Consider the following 16,566-nt stretch of genomic DNA (forward strand, 5'->3'; position numbering starts at 1 on the left):
CATTTGTCTCTAATAAACTAATGTATGTTTGCTCTGGATATTTAATGCATTTAAACTTAATCACATTTGATCAGTTCAGGAAATAAGGTACATGAGAAAAGGCAGGTAAGTGGAGTTGAGGGTTATCAAATCAGCAGTTGTTTTATTAAACTGTGAAGCAGATGTGTGGGTTGAATGGCCTGCTGTGCTGCAATGTATTATGGTCTTATGGAACTGAAATAAAGGTGATGTCCTCCACATCAAAGTATCGATTGGAATTCTCTGTAAGTAATTATCCCTTAGAGTGTAAGGGAACGTGCTTCCTGATAGCACTGTGGGTGTACCTAAACCACATGGACTGCAGAGGTCCAAGAAGATAACTCCGCACCATTTTCTGAAGGGCAACTAGACAGACCGAGTCAATTTTTCCCAAGCCAGCCAAACCCACATCTGTGATTGAATATTAAACAGGCCATTGTTAATGCTCTTGATGGAATTGTTGAGAGATATTTTTCTTCAGTGTCATAAACATTTCACACCCACAGAGAAGGTACAATTAATTACACACTCTATACTGATGTTGTAAGGGTTGAGGAGCTAGTTATGCAATTATTCTTTGCAGAGTCACCAACACTTGTAATTCTTTGCAAGGGATTTCATTGGTCAGCCTCATGTGAATAGAGGGTTAGTAAAACTCTTTTCCTTTCAAATCTGTGAATGCTAAGTGTTAAAACAATGATGAAAATCAGTAAACTGTGTAAAAATTAGGCTAATATCTAATTTTTCATTTTCAGGCATTTTAGCACGTTACTTAAGCCATTGAAAGTTAATCTGTGACAATTAAATTTTTCAGATGGGAGAGAGAAGAACTAAGCTCTCTACTCTGGTGAAATTTCCACAAAGTGGCCTCGATATGACACCTCACGTAGCAAAAAGAACTCAGAACACCAAGAATTTTTTATCCCACTGGTCACCATGGCGCAGACCACGCTTTCCTTCAGGGAGTAATCAGGAAAACTACTTGTATGATTTGTATGCTGTGTGCAATCACCATGGGAGCATGCAAGGAGGTCACTATACAGGTTGGCCAGCAACCCTTACGATAGTTAATCTTATTCCATTCATCCACCTGGTAGTGCATGCAATCTTATTGTTTGTCTTTCCAAGTTTATATGTGTATGTTGTCGATGTGTTAGTGATATAGAACAATCTCACATCTTGTGTATTCGGCTAGTTTCTGAAATATGTAAGTGCATTTCGATGTTCAGTCTTCCTGACTTGGCAATTCTGAATTTCCTAACCCTCAATTTATCAGCAGTTCTGGTACATCAGAGTATATTTAATTTACTTTAACATCCCCACAGAAGATCCATTGATAATGCCCAACAACATTGTGTGCATTATATAGTTTATATTTGTTCTGTGCCACACTTCATTTGAATTTGCAGGAAAGATCATGATTTTGCAATTAACATTCATATTATTCAGAATAACATACGTTCTAATTGTTCTCAATATGCATTGACTAAAGATCACATATTAAGTATAATCACTAATTTTGTAGTGAACCACAATATAAGAAATCTTCACTATGTGGGCATTGATTTCTTAGAATTATGTGCACTTATGGTGTCACACTGATATCACCCATTGTTTTATTATAATGTTGACAATGATAATACTTGAAGTCACAATTGATTGCATTGCATTTAATTGGTTATGCTATAATCTCTGTTAAAATAGTCATTATATTTGCCTGTAATTACCTCTCTATTCTGTGTGTTGGAGTAACCCATTCCTCCCCGTGAATTGACTGTACTCCGTGCTCTCAGATCCAACCCTGACTTTGTAATTAAGCCTGCTGACAGGGATGGTGCTGTTGTTGTCTGGTGGACCAATCCCTTACATTGCAGAGGCTGAGTACAGTTCTTAAATACCACCTGCTATCTCCCCCCGGACCATGACCCCACCATGGAACACAAGGTGAGAATGTCCACAATGGTCATTAACCTCATCTGGTGATCTCCCCCTCACTGCCTCCAAGCTCATAATCTGGCAACTCCACACAGCTTACTTCTGCCTCCTTCTCAAAATCCACAAACACAACTGCCTGGACAGACCCATTGTTTCTGCCTGCTGCTGCCCTCACAGAATTCATCTCTTTCTACCTCGACTCAGTTTTTTCTCCCCTTGTCCAGTTGCTGCCCACTCACAGCCACAATTCCTCTGACATTTCACATCATGTCAGAATTTCCAGTTTGTGGGCCGCAGCCACTACATTAGTCTCACGGCTGTCTGCTTCTTCATGGGACAAAGGCCTGAACTATCCCCACCCACCACCACCGTCCTCCGCTTGGCCGAACTCATCCTCACCCTGAACAACTTCTCTTTTAACTCTCCTCACTTTCTCCAGATCAGAGAGGTGGCTATGGGTATCTGCATGGGTCACAGTTTTACTTGCCTCTTTGGGTATGTGAGACATTCCTTGTTCTGTCTCCAAACCATAATTCTTTTTATGCTATATTGATGATATCATTGGTGCTGCTTCCCTCTCTCATCCAGAATTGGAAAAGTCATTAATTTTGCTTCCAATTTCTACCCCACTCGCAAATTCACCTGATCCATCTCTGACTCGTCCCTTCCCTTCCTTGATGTCTCTGTTTCCATTTCTAGGGATAAGCCAGTCACCAATATCCACCACAAACCAATCAACTCCCACAGTTACCTTGACTAAACATCCTCACACTCTGCTTTGTGTAAAAAAATTCTATTCCATTCTCCCAGTTCCTTCATTTCCATTGTATCTGTTCTGATGATGCCAACTCCATCAAGTGGGCCTCCAAAATGTCCACCTTCTTTCTCAAACAAGGATTCCCCACCACTGTTGTTGACAGCCCCTCAACTGATCCGACCCTTCTCCTGCACTTCAGCCTCCACCCCTTCTCTTCCCTCATGCAACAGCGATACACATCAGCATCCACATCCAGAGGATCATTAGCCATCATTTCAGCCATCTCCAGTGGGATGCCACCACCGAACACATATTCCCCTCCCTTCCTTTGTCAGCATTTTGCAGCCAGTGCTCTCACCCGTACACCCTGGTCCACTCCTCCTTCACTCCCAACACCCTTCCACAGCGCCACGGCACATTCCCCTACAAACGCAGGTGTAACTCCTACGCATTTACTTTCTCCATGCTCAGTATTCAAGGGCCCAAACACATTTTCCAAGTGAAGCAATGCTTTACCTGCACATCACAGTCTAGTCGACTGCATTCATTGCTCACAATGTGACCTCCTTTACAATTGGGAAACAAAGCGTAGATTGGACAGGCCTACATTCTGTCTGCACAAAAGACCCTGAGCTTCCAGTTACCTGTCACATCAACACACCACCTTATTCCCTGACCAACACCTGTGTCTCAGGTTTGCTGCGGTATTCCAGCGAAGCTCAGTGCAAACTGGAAGAACAGCATCTCAGTTCTGATGAAGGGTCTAGGCCTGAAACATCAGCCTTCCTGCTCCTATGATGCTGCTTGGCCTGCTGTGTGCATTCAGCTCTACACCGTGTTAAGCCAGCATCTCATTTCCTGATTGGGAACTCAACAGCCTTCCGAACTCAGTGTCGAGTTCACCAATTTTAGAGCTTGAGGCACCTTTTTACCAGATCCTTACTGCAACCCCCAAACACCAGGCCTTGTTATCACATAAACTGCTATTACGCACAACCCATTGTTAGCCACTAATTGTCCCCATTAATTGCTATTCATTCTCCCAGGGTGATCATTATCTACTCCTTTATTCTTCCAACTGTTCTTCTGTCTCTCAGACACTATCTCCACCTATGGTTTACTCCTTACCCCCCTCACCATCTCTTCTGCATAAAAACCAACGGTTTCCTAGCTACCATCAGTTCTGAGGAAGGGTCACTGGACCCAAAACATTAACTCTGATTTCTCTCCACAGGTGCTACCAGACCTGCTGAGCTTCCCCAGCAATTTCTGTTTTGTTTCTGTTTTCCAGCATCCATAGGTCTTTCATTTATTTTTCCTAATGTTTATATGTTTATTTCCATAAGTATTGCAAAAATAATAAAATGCAACATGGTTATTATGCTTTAAGTAATGTAGTACAGGTCACATAAATGTAAATGTGTATTACATGTGTACATTTTCACCAGATGTGAACTGATAGTGTTGGGCTGGTCACATTCAAAAGATCCCATGACTTTATATAGGCCTCGTGTGGTGTAGTGGTAGCATCCATACCCCTAGACAGGGAGGCTAAGGATCCTACCTGCCTCAGAAATGGATAATAGCATCTCTGAATGGGTTGATGAGAAAAATAGGTTATAGGTAAATTTAGTAAGAATTGCTGACTAATTGTGAGGATAGCAAAATGGTTAGACTGGCTTGTAACAATGTAAGTTTTGGAAATATGCATAAAATGTACCTTTATTCATCACTCTGTTAATCCATTTAAGTTAGTGCCTTAGATACAAAAGGAGGTATAACATTTCATTCCTTCTTTACGAGGTCATTTTTATATATTTACAAGATGATTTTAGTACCTGTTTTAAAAAAAGCTACTTTTTTTGTTTCTCATTTATTTAGCTGAAAACAGTGAAGCAACTATCAGTTTCAGCTCCTTTTCCTTTTGCCAATTGCTCACAGGAGAATGAGAACAGTTGTGATTGTCATAATCTCACTGGCTATGGATTAGGGAATTAGTCTGTGCGGTGATAAGTGATGGACGCTGTCCTTGTATCTTTGGACTCTGAATTAGCATCAGTGTAGGGTGATGAAGCTTGTTCCGTCTTTCACGTGGAAAATCCCATCTAAGTTGGGGTGGCAATGGGTGGACCAGAAATCCAGTAACTGATATGTTGCATACATCAAGTCACAGCCCAGAATCATTTTGTCCAAGATATGACAAATAGAGACAAAATTGAACATGAGTTCACAATATAAATACCAGCTTGTGTTATGTCTTGGACCTTCCATTTAAGCAGGATTTTTTTTCATGAATATGACTGGACCCCTTTTTGCTTTAGCTCAGTGAAGTGATTTGAGCTTATAGTATGTGGTACTGTAATCTGTTACTTAAGCACTAGGGTTCACCCTAAATGTGATCATAACCAAACTGCAATATTAAGTGAAAAACAATCAAAACATAAAATTGAAGAGTCCTTTAAACCTCTCAAAAAAAGCTAAACCTTCACAAAGTCATGTTGAACTAATGGTAGAGTTACAACAGAAACAGGAACTTACCAGATCGCATGTAGAGGAAACAGTTGTTTACTTGATGCCCTACTCAGCTTCCACCGAATGAACCACACGTCCTCTCAATTTTTTTTGATCTACATAACATATTGCATGTCTGGTTGTCTTTCATCAGCTCTCAACTAGATTGTTTTAACTACTTTTAGCATCATTTAAAAAGGGAACGGTCATTAACTAGGAACAGTGGTGAGCAGCAGAGATGTGATTCTTAACTCGTACACAAGAGAAGCGAGTAACACAATGAATAATAACTTCCTCACTTGGGCAGGGGAGTGGTTTGTTAGCTCAGTTGGCTGGATAGCTGGTTTATAGTGCAGAGCGAAACATGGGTTCAGTTCCTGCACCGACTGAGGTTACTTTTATGAGAATCTTCCCATGTTGGAGATGAAACAGCACCTGCAGTTTTATTTTGCATGGACTCAATATCCTTAGCAGAATCAGAATATGCAAGGAACTTGTATTTCAAGGGGCATTTTGGCATAATGTGGGTGTTACTGGCCAGACCAATATTTATTGACCATTGCTAATTGCCCTTGAAAAGGTGGTGGTGAGCTGCCTTTTTGAATTGCTGCAGTTCATGTGGTGTATGTACACCCAGATTGTTGTTAAGAATGGACCTCCATAATTTTGACCCAGTGACAATGAAGGAGCAGTGATACATTTCCAAATCAGGATGGGGAGTCTCTTGGCAGGGAACTTCGAAGATATGGTGTTCCATGTATCTGCTCCTCTTGTCTTTTTAGGTGGTAGTGGTCCTGACTTTGGAAAGTGCTGTCTTAGGGACCTTGGTGAATTACAGATGACAATACAGTAATGAGCAATGACTTTAGTTCTGAAGATCAAGCTAGAGACAGAAAGAGTAGAGATAAGAAATACAAAAGGTACAAAGTCACTTGTGGGATTAGTTTATAGACTCCTTATCCATAACTTTATGTAAGGAAGGAAGTACAGGAAGATATATTTGGGAATTGCGAGAAAGGTACAGTGATAATCAAAAGTCAATAAATTGAATCAAAAGATTTTAATCCACATATAGATTGGACAAATGAAATTGGCAAAGGTAACCTGGAAGATGAGATCCCGAGGAAATACTCAGAATGGTTTCTCGATCAATACAGTCTTGAGTCAATTGAGAATATTCCATTCTAGAGCTTGTAATTTTCAATGGTAAATGGCTCATTGACAGCATTGATGATAACACGTTGAATTTTACATTCTGTTTGAAAGAGACAAGATTGGGCCTAAGATTAATGTTTAAATGTAAATATCAACAATTATAAGGGTATAATGACAGAGCTGTATAAAATGAACTGAGAAATTATGTTAAAGAATGTTCATTAGGGATGCCATGACCAATATTTAAAGAGATATTTCATAACACTTAACAAAGATACATTCTAGTGAGCAAGAAAGAAGGAAAAGGACATGGAATCAGTGGCTAACAAATGAGGTTAAACAGGTGCCCAGATTGCCTGGTCACCATCAGAATAGATCTGACTGATAGTAATCCTATTAAAGACTGCCCATTTACCCATCACCATGTTTTGCTATATGGGTTCTGACCCAGATGACTCAATTTTTAAACCTGGGCATGGAATCAACTAAGAGAAGGATCACAGTTAAACCCAAGGCATACCTGTTTTTATTTTACAGCAATAACTGCTGTATTCAGCTAAATAAAGTGTTTAAAGGTCCAAAACCCACTTTTGACAGCTAACCAGAGAAGGTGGGTGTCACAGTGGAGACAGGAGTAGATGGTACAGTGATGGAATAGGATTGCATATGGCTGACCAGGTAGGGTATCAGGCAATTGGTTAGGTTGGGGGCAGGTAAATGAATGAGGTGATACAGCACCAAGCAGGTGAGGGGTACATCCAAGAAATAATTGTAAATCAAAAGGTGAAAGGGAGCAAAACTTAAACCCATTACAATCACCAGGGAAAAAGTACTGCAAAAATCATTAGAACTAAAGCCTGCCATGTTCTCAGGTTATAATGTATTTCATCCTTGGATCTTAAAAGAGGTGGCTGTTGAAACAGCTAAAGTCCTATCAGCTTAGAAAATAGCCAAAGTAAATCCTGTAGTTAAGATAGGAGGAGAGCAAAAAGCAGGAAACTACAGGCAGTTTGACCAATTCCTGTCATAGAAAACATGCTGGAATCTGTCATTATGGAGATCATAGTAGATATTTACCAAGCCTCAACACAATCAGGTAGAGTCAAAGTCAGAGAAACAGAAATCGCATTTAATCAATTTATAAGATCTGTTTAATGGAGTAACAAACAATATGGATAAAGTGGAATTTATAGATTTGGTGTACTTGGGATTTCCAGAGGTATTTGACAATGTGTTGCATCAAAGGCTACTCCCCAAAATATGAATCTGTGTCGAGAAGTTATCACTTTATATTCTGTAAAGTTGCCCCTCAGGGGATGTTAACATAGATTAATTACCTAACCGTGTAAGCTTAAATAGATCATTTTGGATTGGCAACTAAAATTGGTGGTATAGTTGACAGTGAAAAAGGTTATCTAAGATTACAAAGGCATCTTGATCAATTAAGCCAGTGGGCTGAGGAATGACAGATGAAGTTTAATTTGGATAAATGTGAGGTATTGAATTTTGGCAAAATTAACAAGGGCAGGACTTATACGATTAATGGTAGAGTCCTGAGTAGTGTTGTCAAATAGAGGGACCAAGGGACTTGGGTGCAGTTCTTTAGGTTTACATCACAGATAGAAAGGTTGGTGAAGAAGAAGTTTAGCGTGCTCGCCTTCATCGCTCAGCCCATTGGTTATTGGAGTTGGGATTTCATGTTGTGATTATTCAGGATGTTGATGAGGCCACTTTTGAATACCGTGTACAGTTCTGGTCACCCTGCTATGGATAGAATATTATTAAATCAGAGAGAGTACAGAAAAGATTTACAAGAATAATGCCGGGACTGGAGGGTTTGTGATGGTTTGCAAATGCTCTTTCATCTTCAATATGTGAAGATTCTCGTAATGGTAATGTCATTCAGTGCAGGAAACAAACCCATGCATTGCTGCGCATTACAAACCAGCCATCCAACCAACTGAGCTAATCAAACTCCCAAGGCAAGGAAGCTATTGTTCATTGCATTATTTGCTTCTTTTGTGTACAAGTTAAAAGTCACACCTATGCTGTTTACTCCTGTTTCCAACTGATGATTGATCCCTTTTAGACTGGTGCTAAATGCAGTTAAAACAATCTAGTTGAGAGGCTGGATAGGCTGGGACTTTTTTCATTAGCGCATAAAAGGTTGAGCATTGACCTTATGGAGGTTTATGCAATCATGAGGGGCATAGCTAAGGTGAATAGTAAAGGTCTATTTCCTAGGGTAGTGGAGTTCAAAACTAGAAGACATATTTTCAAGGTGAGAGGAGAAAGGGCCCTGAGGGGCAACTTGTTCACACAGAGGGTGTTTCCTGTGTAGAATGAACAGCCAGAGGAAGTGGTAGATGCATGTATGTTTACAACGTTTAAAAGACATTTGGACAAGTACGTAAATAGGAAAGGTTTAGATGAATATGGGCCTAAACCAGGCAATTGGGACTAGTTTAGTTTGGGAAACATGATCAGCATGGACGAGTTGGACCTAGGGGTCTGTTTTTGTGCTGTTTGACGCTCAGGTATAACTAGTGGGGTGCAACAAAAACCAGTGCTGAGGCCGTGATTAATTGTCATCTGGATCAATGACTGGATGAAAGGACGGCTGTGCAGTTGCTAGATTTGCTACTGATGCAAGATAGATAGGAGAATACTTTGTGAAGGGGACATAAGGAGTGTAAAGGGGTATAAATCGATCAAGTGAGCAGTCCAGGAACAGCGGATGGAGTAAAATGTCGCTAAATGTGAACTTGCCCACTTTGACAGAAGAATAGGAAAGCAGAATTTCGTTTAAGTGGAGATAAAACACTGAACTCTAGACCAGAGCAGAAAGTTCCAGATGTTCTGTTACTGAAGCACAAGAAATTAGTTTGCAGGTACAGGATGTGATGAGGAAAGCAAATCAAATTTAATTATTTGCAAGGGGAATACAGCATAAAAACTTTGATATGGTTGTACAAGATAGTGGTGGAAACAGAATAAGGAGCAGGTCATTTAGCGTTTTGAGGCTGTTCCACTGTTTTGTAAAATAATGAATGATTAGTGCATGGTTTCAGCTCCACTCTCCAATTCTGTCTGCACCACGTCACCATTGGCTACGTGTCTATCAAATATTGGCCTATTTCAGCCTTGGATAAATATAAACGCCTAGCTTTCAAAATCTTCGAATAAAGAGAATTCCATAGGCTAACAGCACTCTGAAAGAAGAGAAATTCTCCTTAAGAAGGCAACCTCTTCTTGAACTATGTTGTGTAGTTTCAGTCATTCCCACAAGAGGAATGATCCTTCTGATATCCAGTTCTGTCAAAATCTTGTATGTTTCAATAGGATGAAAACTCACCCTTGTAATTTCCAATGGATAAAAGTCACTCATGTTTGCCCATTCTTAAAAAGAGCCCTTCACTCCAAGAGCAACTCATGACGTGAACACATCTCGATGAATTGTGTACATTTTTAGCCTCCTTATTTAAGAAAGGCATAATTGCATTAGAATCAGTTCAGAGAAATTCCACTCAACTAATTCCTGGGCTGAAGGATAGGTTTGTGAGCAGCTGGCAAATAGAATGGATCTTTACCTTTTGCACATTTCGAAGAATAAGACATGATCTTATTGAAAAATATTAATGGACCTTGACCAGAAAATTGCTGACAGAACATTTCACTGTGGGAGAGAGACTAGAACTTGGATATGCAGATTAAAAATGAGGGACCTTCCATTCCCTTACAATGGAGATGACATGAATATGTTTTTCTTAGTAGGTCATTAATCTATTCTGTAGGGAGTTGGGGGGAGGCAGGGCCATTGAATAGGTTTAAGGCTGAGTTGGATAAATTCTTGACCAACAAGAAAGTGAGAGAGTATAATGAGTGGACAGGACAGTTGAGACCACCATCACATCAGCCAAGACTTTAACAAATGACAGCTGGTTTTACTGTAATGTTATAAAAGCACAGATGGCTCACTAATGTCCTTGAGGGATGGTAATTTGTCACCCTTAGGTGGACTGGACTTTGAAACTCCAGACCTACATCAATAGACTTGACTCTCATCAATGCTCTGAAACAGTCAGTCAGTCACTTGCTGGTGGCTCTCCACCACCTGGAGGGAAATTAAGAATGAGCTGTGACACCAACATCCCATGAATGAATTTTTAAAACAAAATATATAATCTTCGGAATGGAACCCCACCTCCCAAAAAGATGTTATTTTGTCACATATGTTTTATACATTTGGAGAAAGCAAACACTCAAAATGCAATCCAAGAAATAAAATCTCACAGCTACTGCAAAAGATTGAAAGTTTTTTTTGAAATATCTTAAATATTTACTTTGGGATTTCCTGGATGCGTCCATTAAAATTTTTAAGATAACCCATGTCATTCTTCTACCAAAGAAACAGGATGTCAGATTTAAATGCCCTTACTTTCAAGATGCAAGGCTTATTGAATTCATATAGTTTTGAATGAAAGGGTTGTGGCAATGAATCTATAGTGTACTTGTGGAAATTAATGGAGAAAAGCTAAAAACTGGAGCTCTTTTATTCTGGCTTATTGGTTTTACTTTTTGTTTTATCAGCATACTGCAGAAACTCTGTGGATGGGCAGTGGTATGATTATGATGACAGTAATGCAGAGTTGATTCCAGAAGAAGAAGTTTGTACTCGTGGTGCCTACATACTTTTTTACCAAAAAAGGAACACCATTCCTCCTTGGTCAGCCAACAGCTCCATGACAGGTATGTGGAACACAAGAACTGCAGCTCTATGCCATAGCAGTGTGTAATTCAGTGGTCAGCCTTCTAGGTCCTGTATATTTCAATAAGATCACTGGGCAAAGATTGTGAGTAGGCTTGACAGGGTAGGTGCTGGGAGGATGTTTCCTCTTGAGGCTGAATTGAGATCTCGGGAGGCACAGTTTCAAACAAGGACTGTCTAATTTAAGGCAGATTCGAGGAAGAATTCCTCTTTTCTGAGAGTCATTTCAGAGAGCACTAACAAAGTGCAGGGTCATTGAATATATTCCAAGCTAAGTTGGATTTTTAATCCGGTGGCCCTTAGAAGTTCTGAGAAAGGGTCACCGGACCTGAAACGTTAACTCTGTTTTCTCCTTCATAGATGCTGGCAGACCCGCTGAGCTTTTCCAGCAACTTTGTTTTTGTTCCTGATTTATAGTATCTGCAGTTCTTTTTGTTTTTATTTGGGTTTTTAGTCCATAGGGAGTCTTGGATTCCAGGAGACAGGCAAGAAAGTGCATGCGAAAGCCCCTAGCTGTGAAACTGCACTAAATGCTGGTGAGAATCCTCACACGCTCCCCTCTTGAGGCTTCCTGCCTCATGTTCCTGGTCCTGCCTGCTAGACATTGTATCAATCTGCCCAGCTGTTGTGTGAAGAGTGGCAACATTTTGTTTAGACAGGGATCCACTTTGAAGACCCGGTGGACGTTTAGGCCTGTGATCTTGCTGGGTCCTTTAGCCTCGTGCCTACTCCTCCCTCCTCCGCATTGTTACTGGGGCTGTATATTTTCTTGCAGCTTTTCTGATAATGAGCTACTTGATGAGAATGGTTTGTTCTGTACACCTCTGAAATCTAACAAATAACGTACAGGTAGATTTGAATTTTTTTTAGTGAGTCATGCAAATGGAAACTGAATGGCTCTTCAGCCTTGACCTTTACGCAAGTGGGTGCAGCTGGAATAGAGAGATCATTGCTGTAAATCCAGGTGTAAAGTTTGTGGATGAATGTGAAAAGTTTAATTTCTGACAACCGCGGCAACTAACGCCTTCTTTTTAATAAACTTCAGCATAAGTGTCCCAAGTAGTTTGGAGAAAGAAATGCCACCAAATGCATGTGGGGGCCTGATGATGGCTGTAACTGAGTTAATTGATCAGTTCAGACAATGTGCGCACTGGTTTTGTGATTCCCTGGGTAATCATGTGTGGCAGCAGATGTGAAATACTTTAAGACCGTAAAGGTCAATTATATTCCAATAATGTGTGGATTTTATGGAGTTCTTTGTATACATTTTTGCAGGATCCACAAGCTCATCAATCTCTGATCATTGGCTTAACCGGCTCACTGGAGACAGTAAACGAGGCAGCTTGGTATCCCATGCGTCCACAAACTGTACATCCCTCCCTTCATCTCCGGACTCTCCCGTCTTCCCAGATAATCCAAGAAAGGATAAAAATGGTACTGGTTACTTCAAAACAAATTAACTTTTGAACATTTTTTAAAATTTTAATGAACTTTTTGAACTTGTTTCTTATCATTTCTTGTCTTTTGACATGATTAACACCATGAGAAAGGGTTCTGGTTAATTTGAAATGCTCTGAAGGCCACTGGGGTCCAGAGGGGAACCCAGTTGCTGACTTCTTGGTTTCCACAGCTGTGTATTTGCTGATCTGTTTTATGTGGTTCTTAACAAAGCTTCACAATACTGCGTTGTGTCTTGATATTTTCTAATCAGCGTCCAGTTCAAGTAAAATTTAAACCTAGGCCTCCTGATCCAGAGTGGGACCTCAATAGCCTCCACAGTATTGTGTCCGAATTATAACGCATAATGAAGTTTTGCTGTGCACATTCGAATCTGCTTTCAAATGATGCCTATTGCAAGAGAAGTTCTTTTCTATCACCAAGAATTTCTGATGTTCTAAATGTAAAACCATTAAACTGCGATGTGCACTCAAACTATGTCAACTAAGATTGTGATTAAGGAATCTCTTCAAAGTTCTTACCTCAGAAATGCAAATCAAATTGCAATTTTGACCAAACACATTGAGCAGAAACAAAAACAGAAGTTGCTGGAAAAGCTAGGAAATTGTCAATTTATAAGCAGAAGGCAGGGAGGTGGAGCAGGTGGGGAATAGACGATAGGTGGGGATAGAGCCCAGAGAGAGCAACCAGTTGGCTAGGGGAGTGGGTGGGTCCAGGTGGGATGCTCTTCGGAGGCTCGGTGTGAACTTGATGGGCTGAATAGCCTGCTTCCACACTGGAGGGATTCTATGATTCATGGCCATCATTAGACCGTAACTTCCAGATGTCTTTTATTCAGATTCCCCTGTGTGCTGGGACGGGATCAAACCCAGAGCTGAAGTTGGTTAGCTAAAGTAGTTAGAGGCATTTTTGATGTGCTGAACACAAAACAGTTAAACTGCAATGTGGACTCAAATGAAGTGAGGTTGTATATATGAAATCTTTTCAGAGCTTTGGTGGCTTCAAAAGTGCAAATCAAAATTGCAGTTTTGACCAAACATAATGAATAATTCGGGATAACAAGGTGTAGAGCTGAATGAACACAGCAGACCAAGCATCGGAAGAGCAGGAAAGCTGACGTTTCAGGCCTGGACCCTTTTTCTGAAGAAGGGTCTAGGCCTGAAATGCCAGCTTTCCTGCTCCTCTGATGCTGCTGTGTTCATCCAGCTCTACACCTTGTTATCTTAGATTCTCCAGCATCTGCAGTTCCTACTATCTCAATAATGAATAATTCACTGGCTGGATGAGCAGACTCTGGTGCAGAACAAAGCCAACAGCATGGGTACAGTGATAATGTGCTCTTGAGATGCTGCTTGGCCTGCTGTATTCATCCTGCTTCACACTTTGTTAGCATGGGTTCAATCTTTATATCAGTTGTGATCGTCCATGGAGACCTGCATTCTCAGCTTACTCCATACTTGCGGAGTGGTTTCTCACAAACTACCCAACCAATTGTCTCTCCCTAATGGAGAGAGATGCCTGTGGCCCTTTGCGAATCATGCCTGCATACCATTTTGTGTTTGCAAATAAACAGAAACTCTGCTCCTAGATTTTAACGGCCCTCAATGAGAGAAAGAAAGTTATTAAAATACTGTGGAATGCTCTGTAACTGAGTTTCCATTCATTTTCCTAGGTGGCTTTGAAATCCGACCATTTGTGCGTGGTATTCAAGGAAGAAGCATTAGTATGAAAGGGTCAGCTACGCCATCTGTACCTAAAGATACAACTGGAAAAATTGCAACACTGCGTAGGTCACTGGGTGCTAAAGACAGGCCACAATCAATCCCTGGTGCACTGGTTGAATATTTGGAGTCTGGACGCAGGCCCAAGTGCACAAAAGAGTCCATTGTACCAATAATGACAGGCAGCACAGACCCTGACTCTCTGCCACCAACAGAAAAACCAAAGCAGTCAAATTCAGATGGTCATTCTGACTGTAAAAAGCAGACAGGAGAAAGTTCAACTGTAGACCAACGCACGGCTTTACCAGGAAGCAGGATTGGAGATACAAGCGTTGAGAGAATGTATGATTCTTCAAACAGCCTCCGTAGTACCCATCATAAAGAGAATTCCATAGATGAAAAGACAAATACACTGAAGAGAAATGGAAAGCAAAGAGGAAGTGGGGGTACTTTTCAAAGAAAATCATCTAAAATGGCAACAGACAAATCAGAAGTTGTACTACAAAAAACAGAAGAACCCATACATCCAAAAGATGACAGAATATGTAGTAGCACCGGTGGTCAGAGTATTGGCTCAATGAGCAGCCTGGCTCTAAGTGACACATTGAAGAGAAAGAAAGGACACCATGGTGGCAAGAAGCTTGAAAAGTCACTCTCCTTGAGGAGTACGGATCTTGAACCAATGTCATCACCGAATCTTCGAGAAGCAGATAAAGGAAGCAAAGTAGGAGAAACAAAACTCAGTGAAAGAAAGTTTGCATTTCTGAGAACAAACTTCTTGAAGAAGGACCCTAAAAGACAAAGTGAATCTGAGAAATGTTGGGCTGCCGAAGCTGTCAATACATCATCGAGTACATCTCTCTCTAATGGAGCTTTGAATGGCAAGCACACAGGGGAGTCTCTAAGTGAGAGCAGGGCACAGTCTGGGGTGAATGGAACCAAAAACTGTGCCAAACACAGGCAGGAATTAAATAATGGCAAAGTTAACATATCAGGGGAAGAAATTAGACGATCACAGAGTTCATCCAACATACTGATCAAGGAGGAATTGACTTTGAAGAGGTCAAGTTCACTTCAGAAGACTGGACCAAATACTCAACAGGCTCGAAACATAAATGTAGAAAGATATGGTACATTGCAGAGGATGCGATACAGCACTTCCTCTCTTGGAAGGAAAAAACCTGTGCCTGAATCAAGTTTTTAAAGGTATTACAACTGTGGATGGATTGGACACAATGAAGTAATTGTAGTTTTCTAATTGGGTGCACTATTTTTTCTGTTAACTGTTTTGCATTCTTCAACTAATAGCCAATATTTGTAAATAATGTTTGAAATTTTACAGATATCTAAGGACAAACATCAGATATATAGATTTGCTAACTTTGTGAGCTCATAATTTTCCTTTCAAAAATAATTGGCTCGTTTTAATTAGTATGCAATAAAATTTTAATGTAAGTGAATCCCTAAAATATTAAAAACCTATATCCATCTCATATTACTGAATTTTAATCACTGCTTTGTTATAAAAGATACTTTTGTAAAACAAAAATTTGTATTTGTATTGTCATTATGTTTTAATGGTGTAACCAAAAATGTTCAGTGTTACATGAGACATTGTACAGATTTTTTCCCCACCTAAGATCAATTGTCAGCTGTTAACATTTGTTCTGTACTGAATGATCATTTATGTAAGGGAACATGATACCAACTTTCATAATGATTAAAAATACTTTTGGGTACATTCCATACCAGAATGTATTTTTGTTCAGAAAATAATGCAACAAGATTAAGTGCTCAGGATAACATTTTTTGTTCTTTTGTTCTATTTTTCTGAAGCTCATAGCTAATTTAAAGAGCAACAGTTCTTCTGATATCTTGTCAAAGTGGTGATTTTCCCTGTGTAAGTCAGGGCCACATAATTCATAAACTGCCTTCATGATGTGATCTTTGCAGATCTTTCTAAACTTGAAAATGACTACATGGTGAAGTCAGCCAGCTCAGCAGTAACTAGTGATTCAATCTGGTCATTCCTAGGCTCCATATGGAACATCTGAATCATCAGGATCACAGAGTTCCCGATGTTAATCGGAATGAGATGTAAATGCCATTTAGATTTTACTGCAAAGTCTAGTCGTCAATGTTAGGAGGAACTCTATATGTCTGGGTCATGAATAGCAATAATGCATCCTTCAGCATCCTTTATGATATGATAAATAAGAGAGGCATGATTGCTCAGTGATTAG

General features: G+C 40.1%; 1 protein-coding gene across 2 annotated transcripts in view; it reads left to right on the forward strand.

The window, feature by feature from the left end:
* usp43a (ubiquitin specific peptidase 43a) overlaps nucleotides 1–16,054 on the forward strand; it is a 405,014-nt gene extending 388,960 nt beyond the window's left edge. For both annotated transcript variants that reach the window (XM_059653769.1, XM_048555613.2), the window contains 4 exons: nucleotides 833–1,061; nucleotides 10,967–11,125; nucleotides 12,420–12,578; nucleotides 14,275–16,054. In XM_059653769.1, the coding sequence (XP_059509752.1) occupies nucleotides 833–1,061; nucleotides 10,967–11,125; nucleotides 12,420–12,578; nucleotides 14,275–15,527 (1,800 nt within the window). In that variant the 3' untranslated portion in view covers nucleotides 15,528–16,054. The remainder of the gene's footprint in view (nucleotides 1–832; nucleotides 1,062–10,966; nucleotides 11,126–12,419; nucleotides 12,579–14,274) is intronic.
* Nucleotides 16,055–16,566: the final 512 nt, after the last annotated feature.

Source organism: Stegostoma tigrinum, chromosome 22 (genome assembly GCF_030684315.1).
Source record: "Stegostoma tigrinum isolate sSteTig4 chromosome 22, sSteTig4.hap1, whole genome shotgun sequence".
NCBI classification, from domain to species: Eukaryota; Metazoa; Chordata; class Chondrichthyes; order Orectolobiformes; family Stegostomatidae; genus Stegostoma; species Stegostoma tigrinum.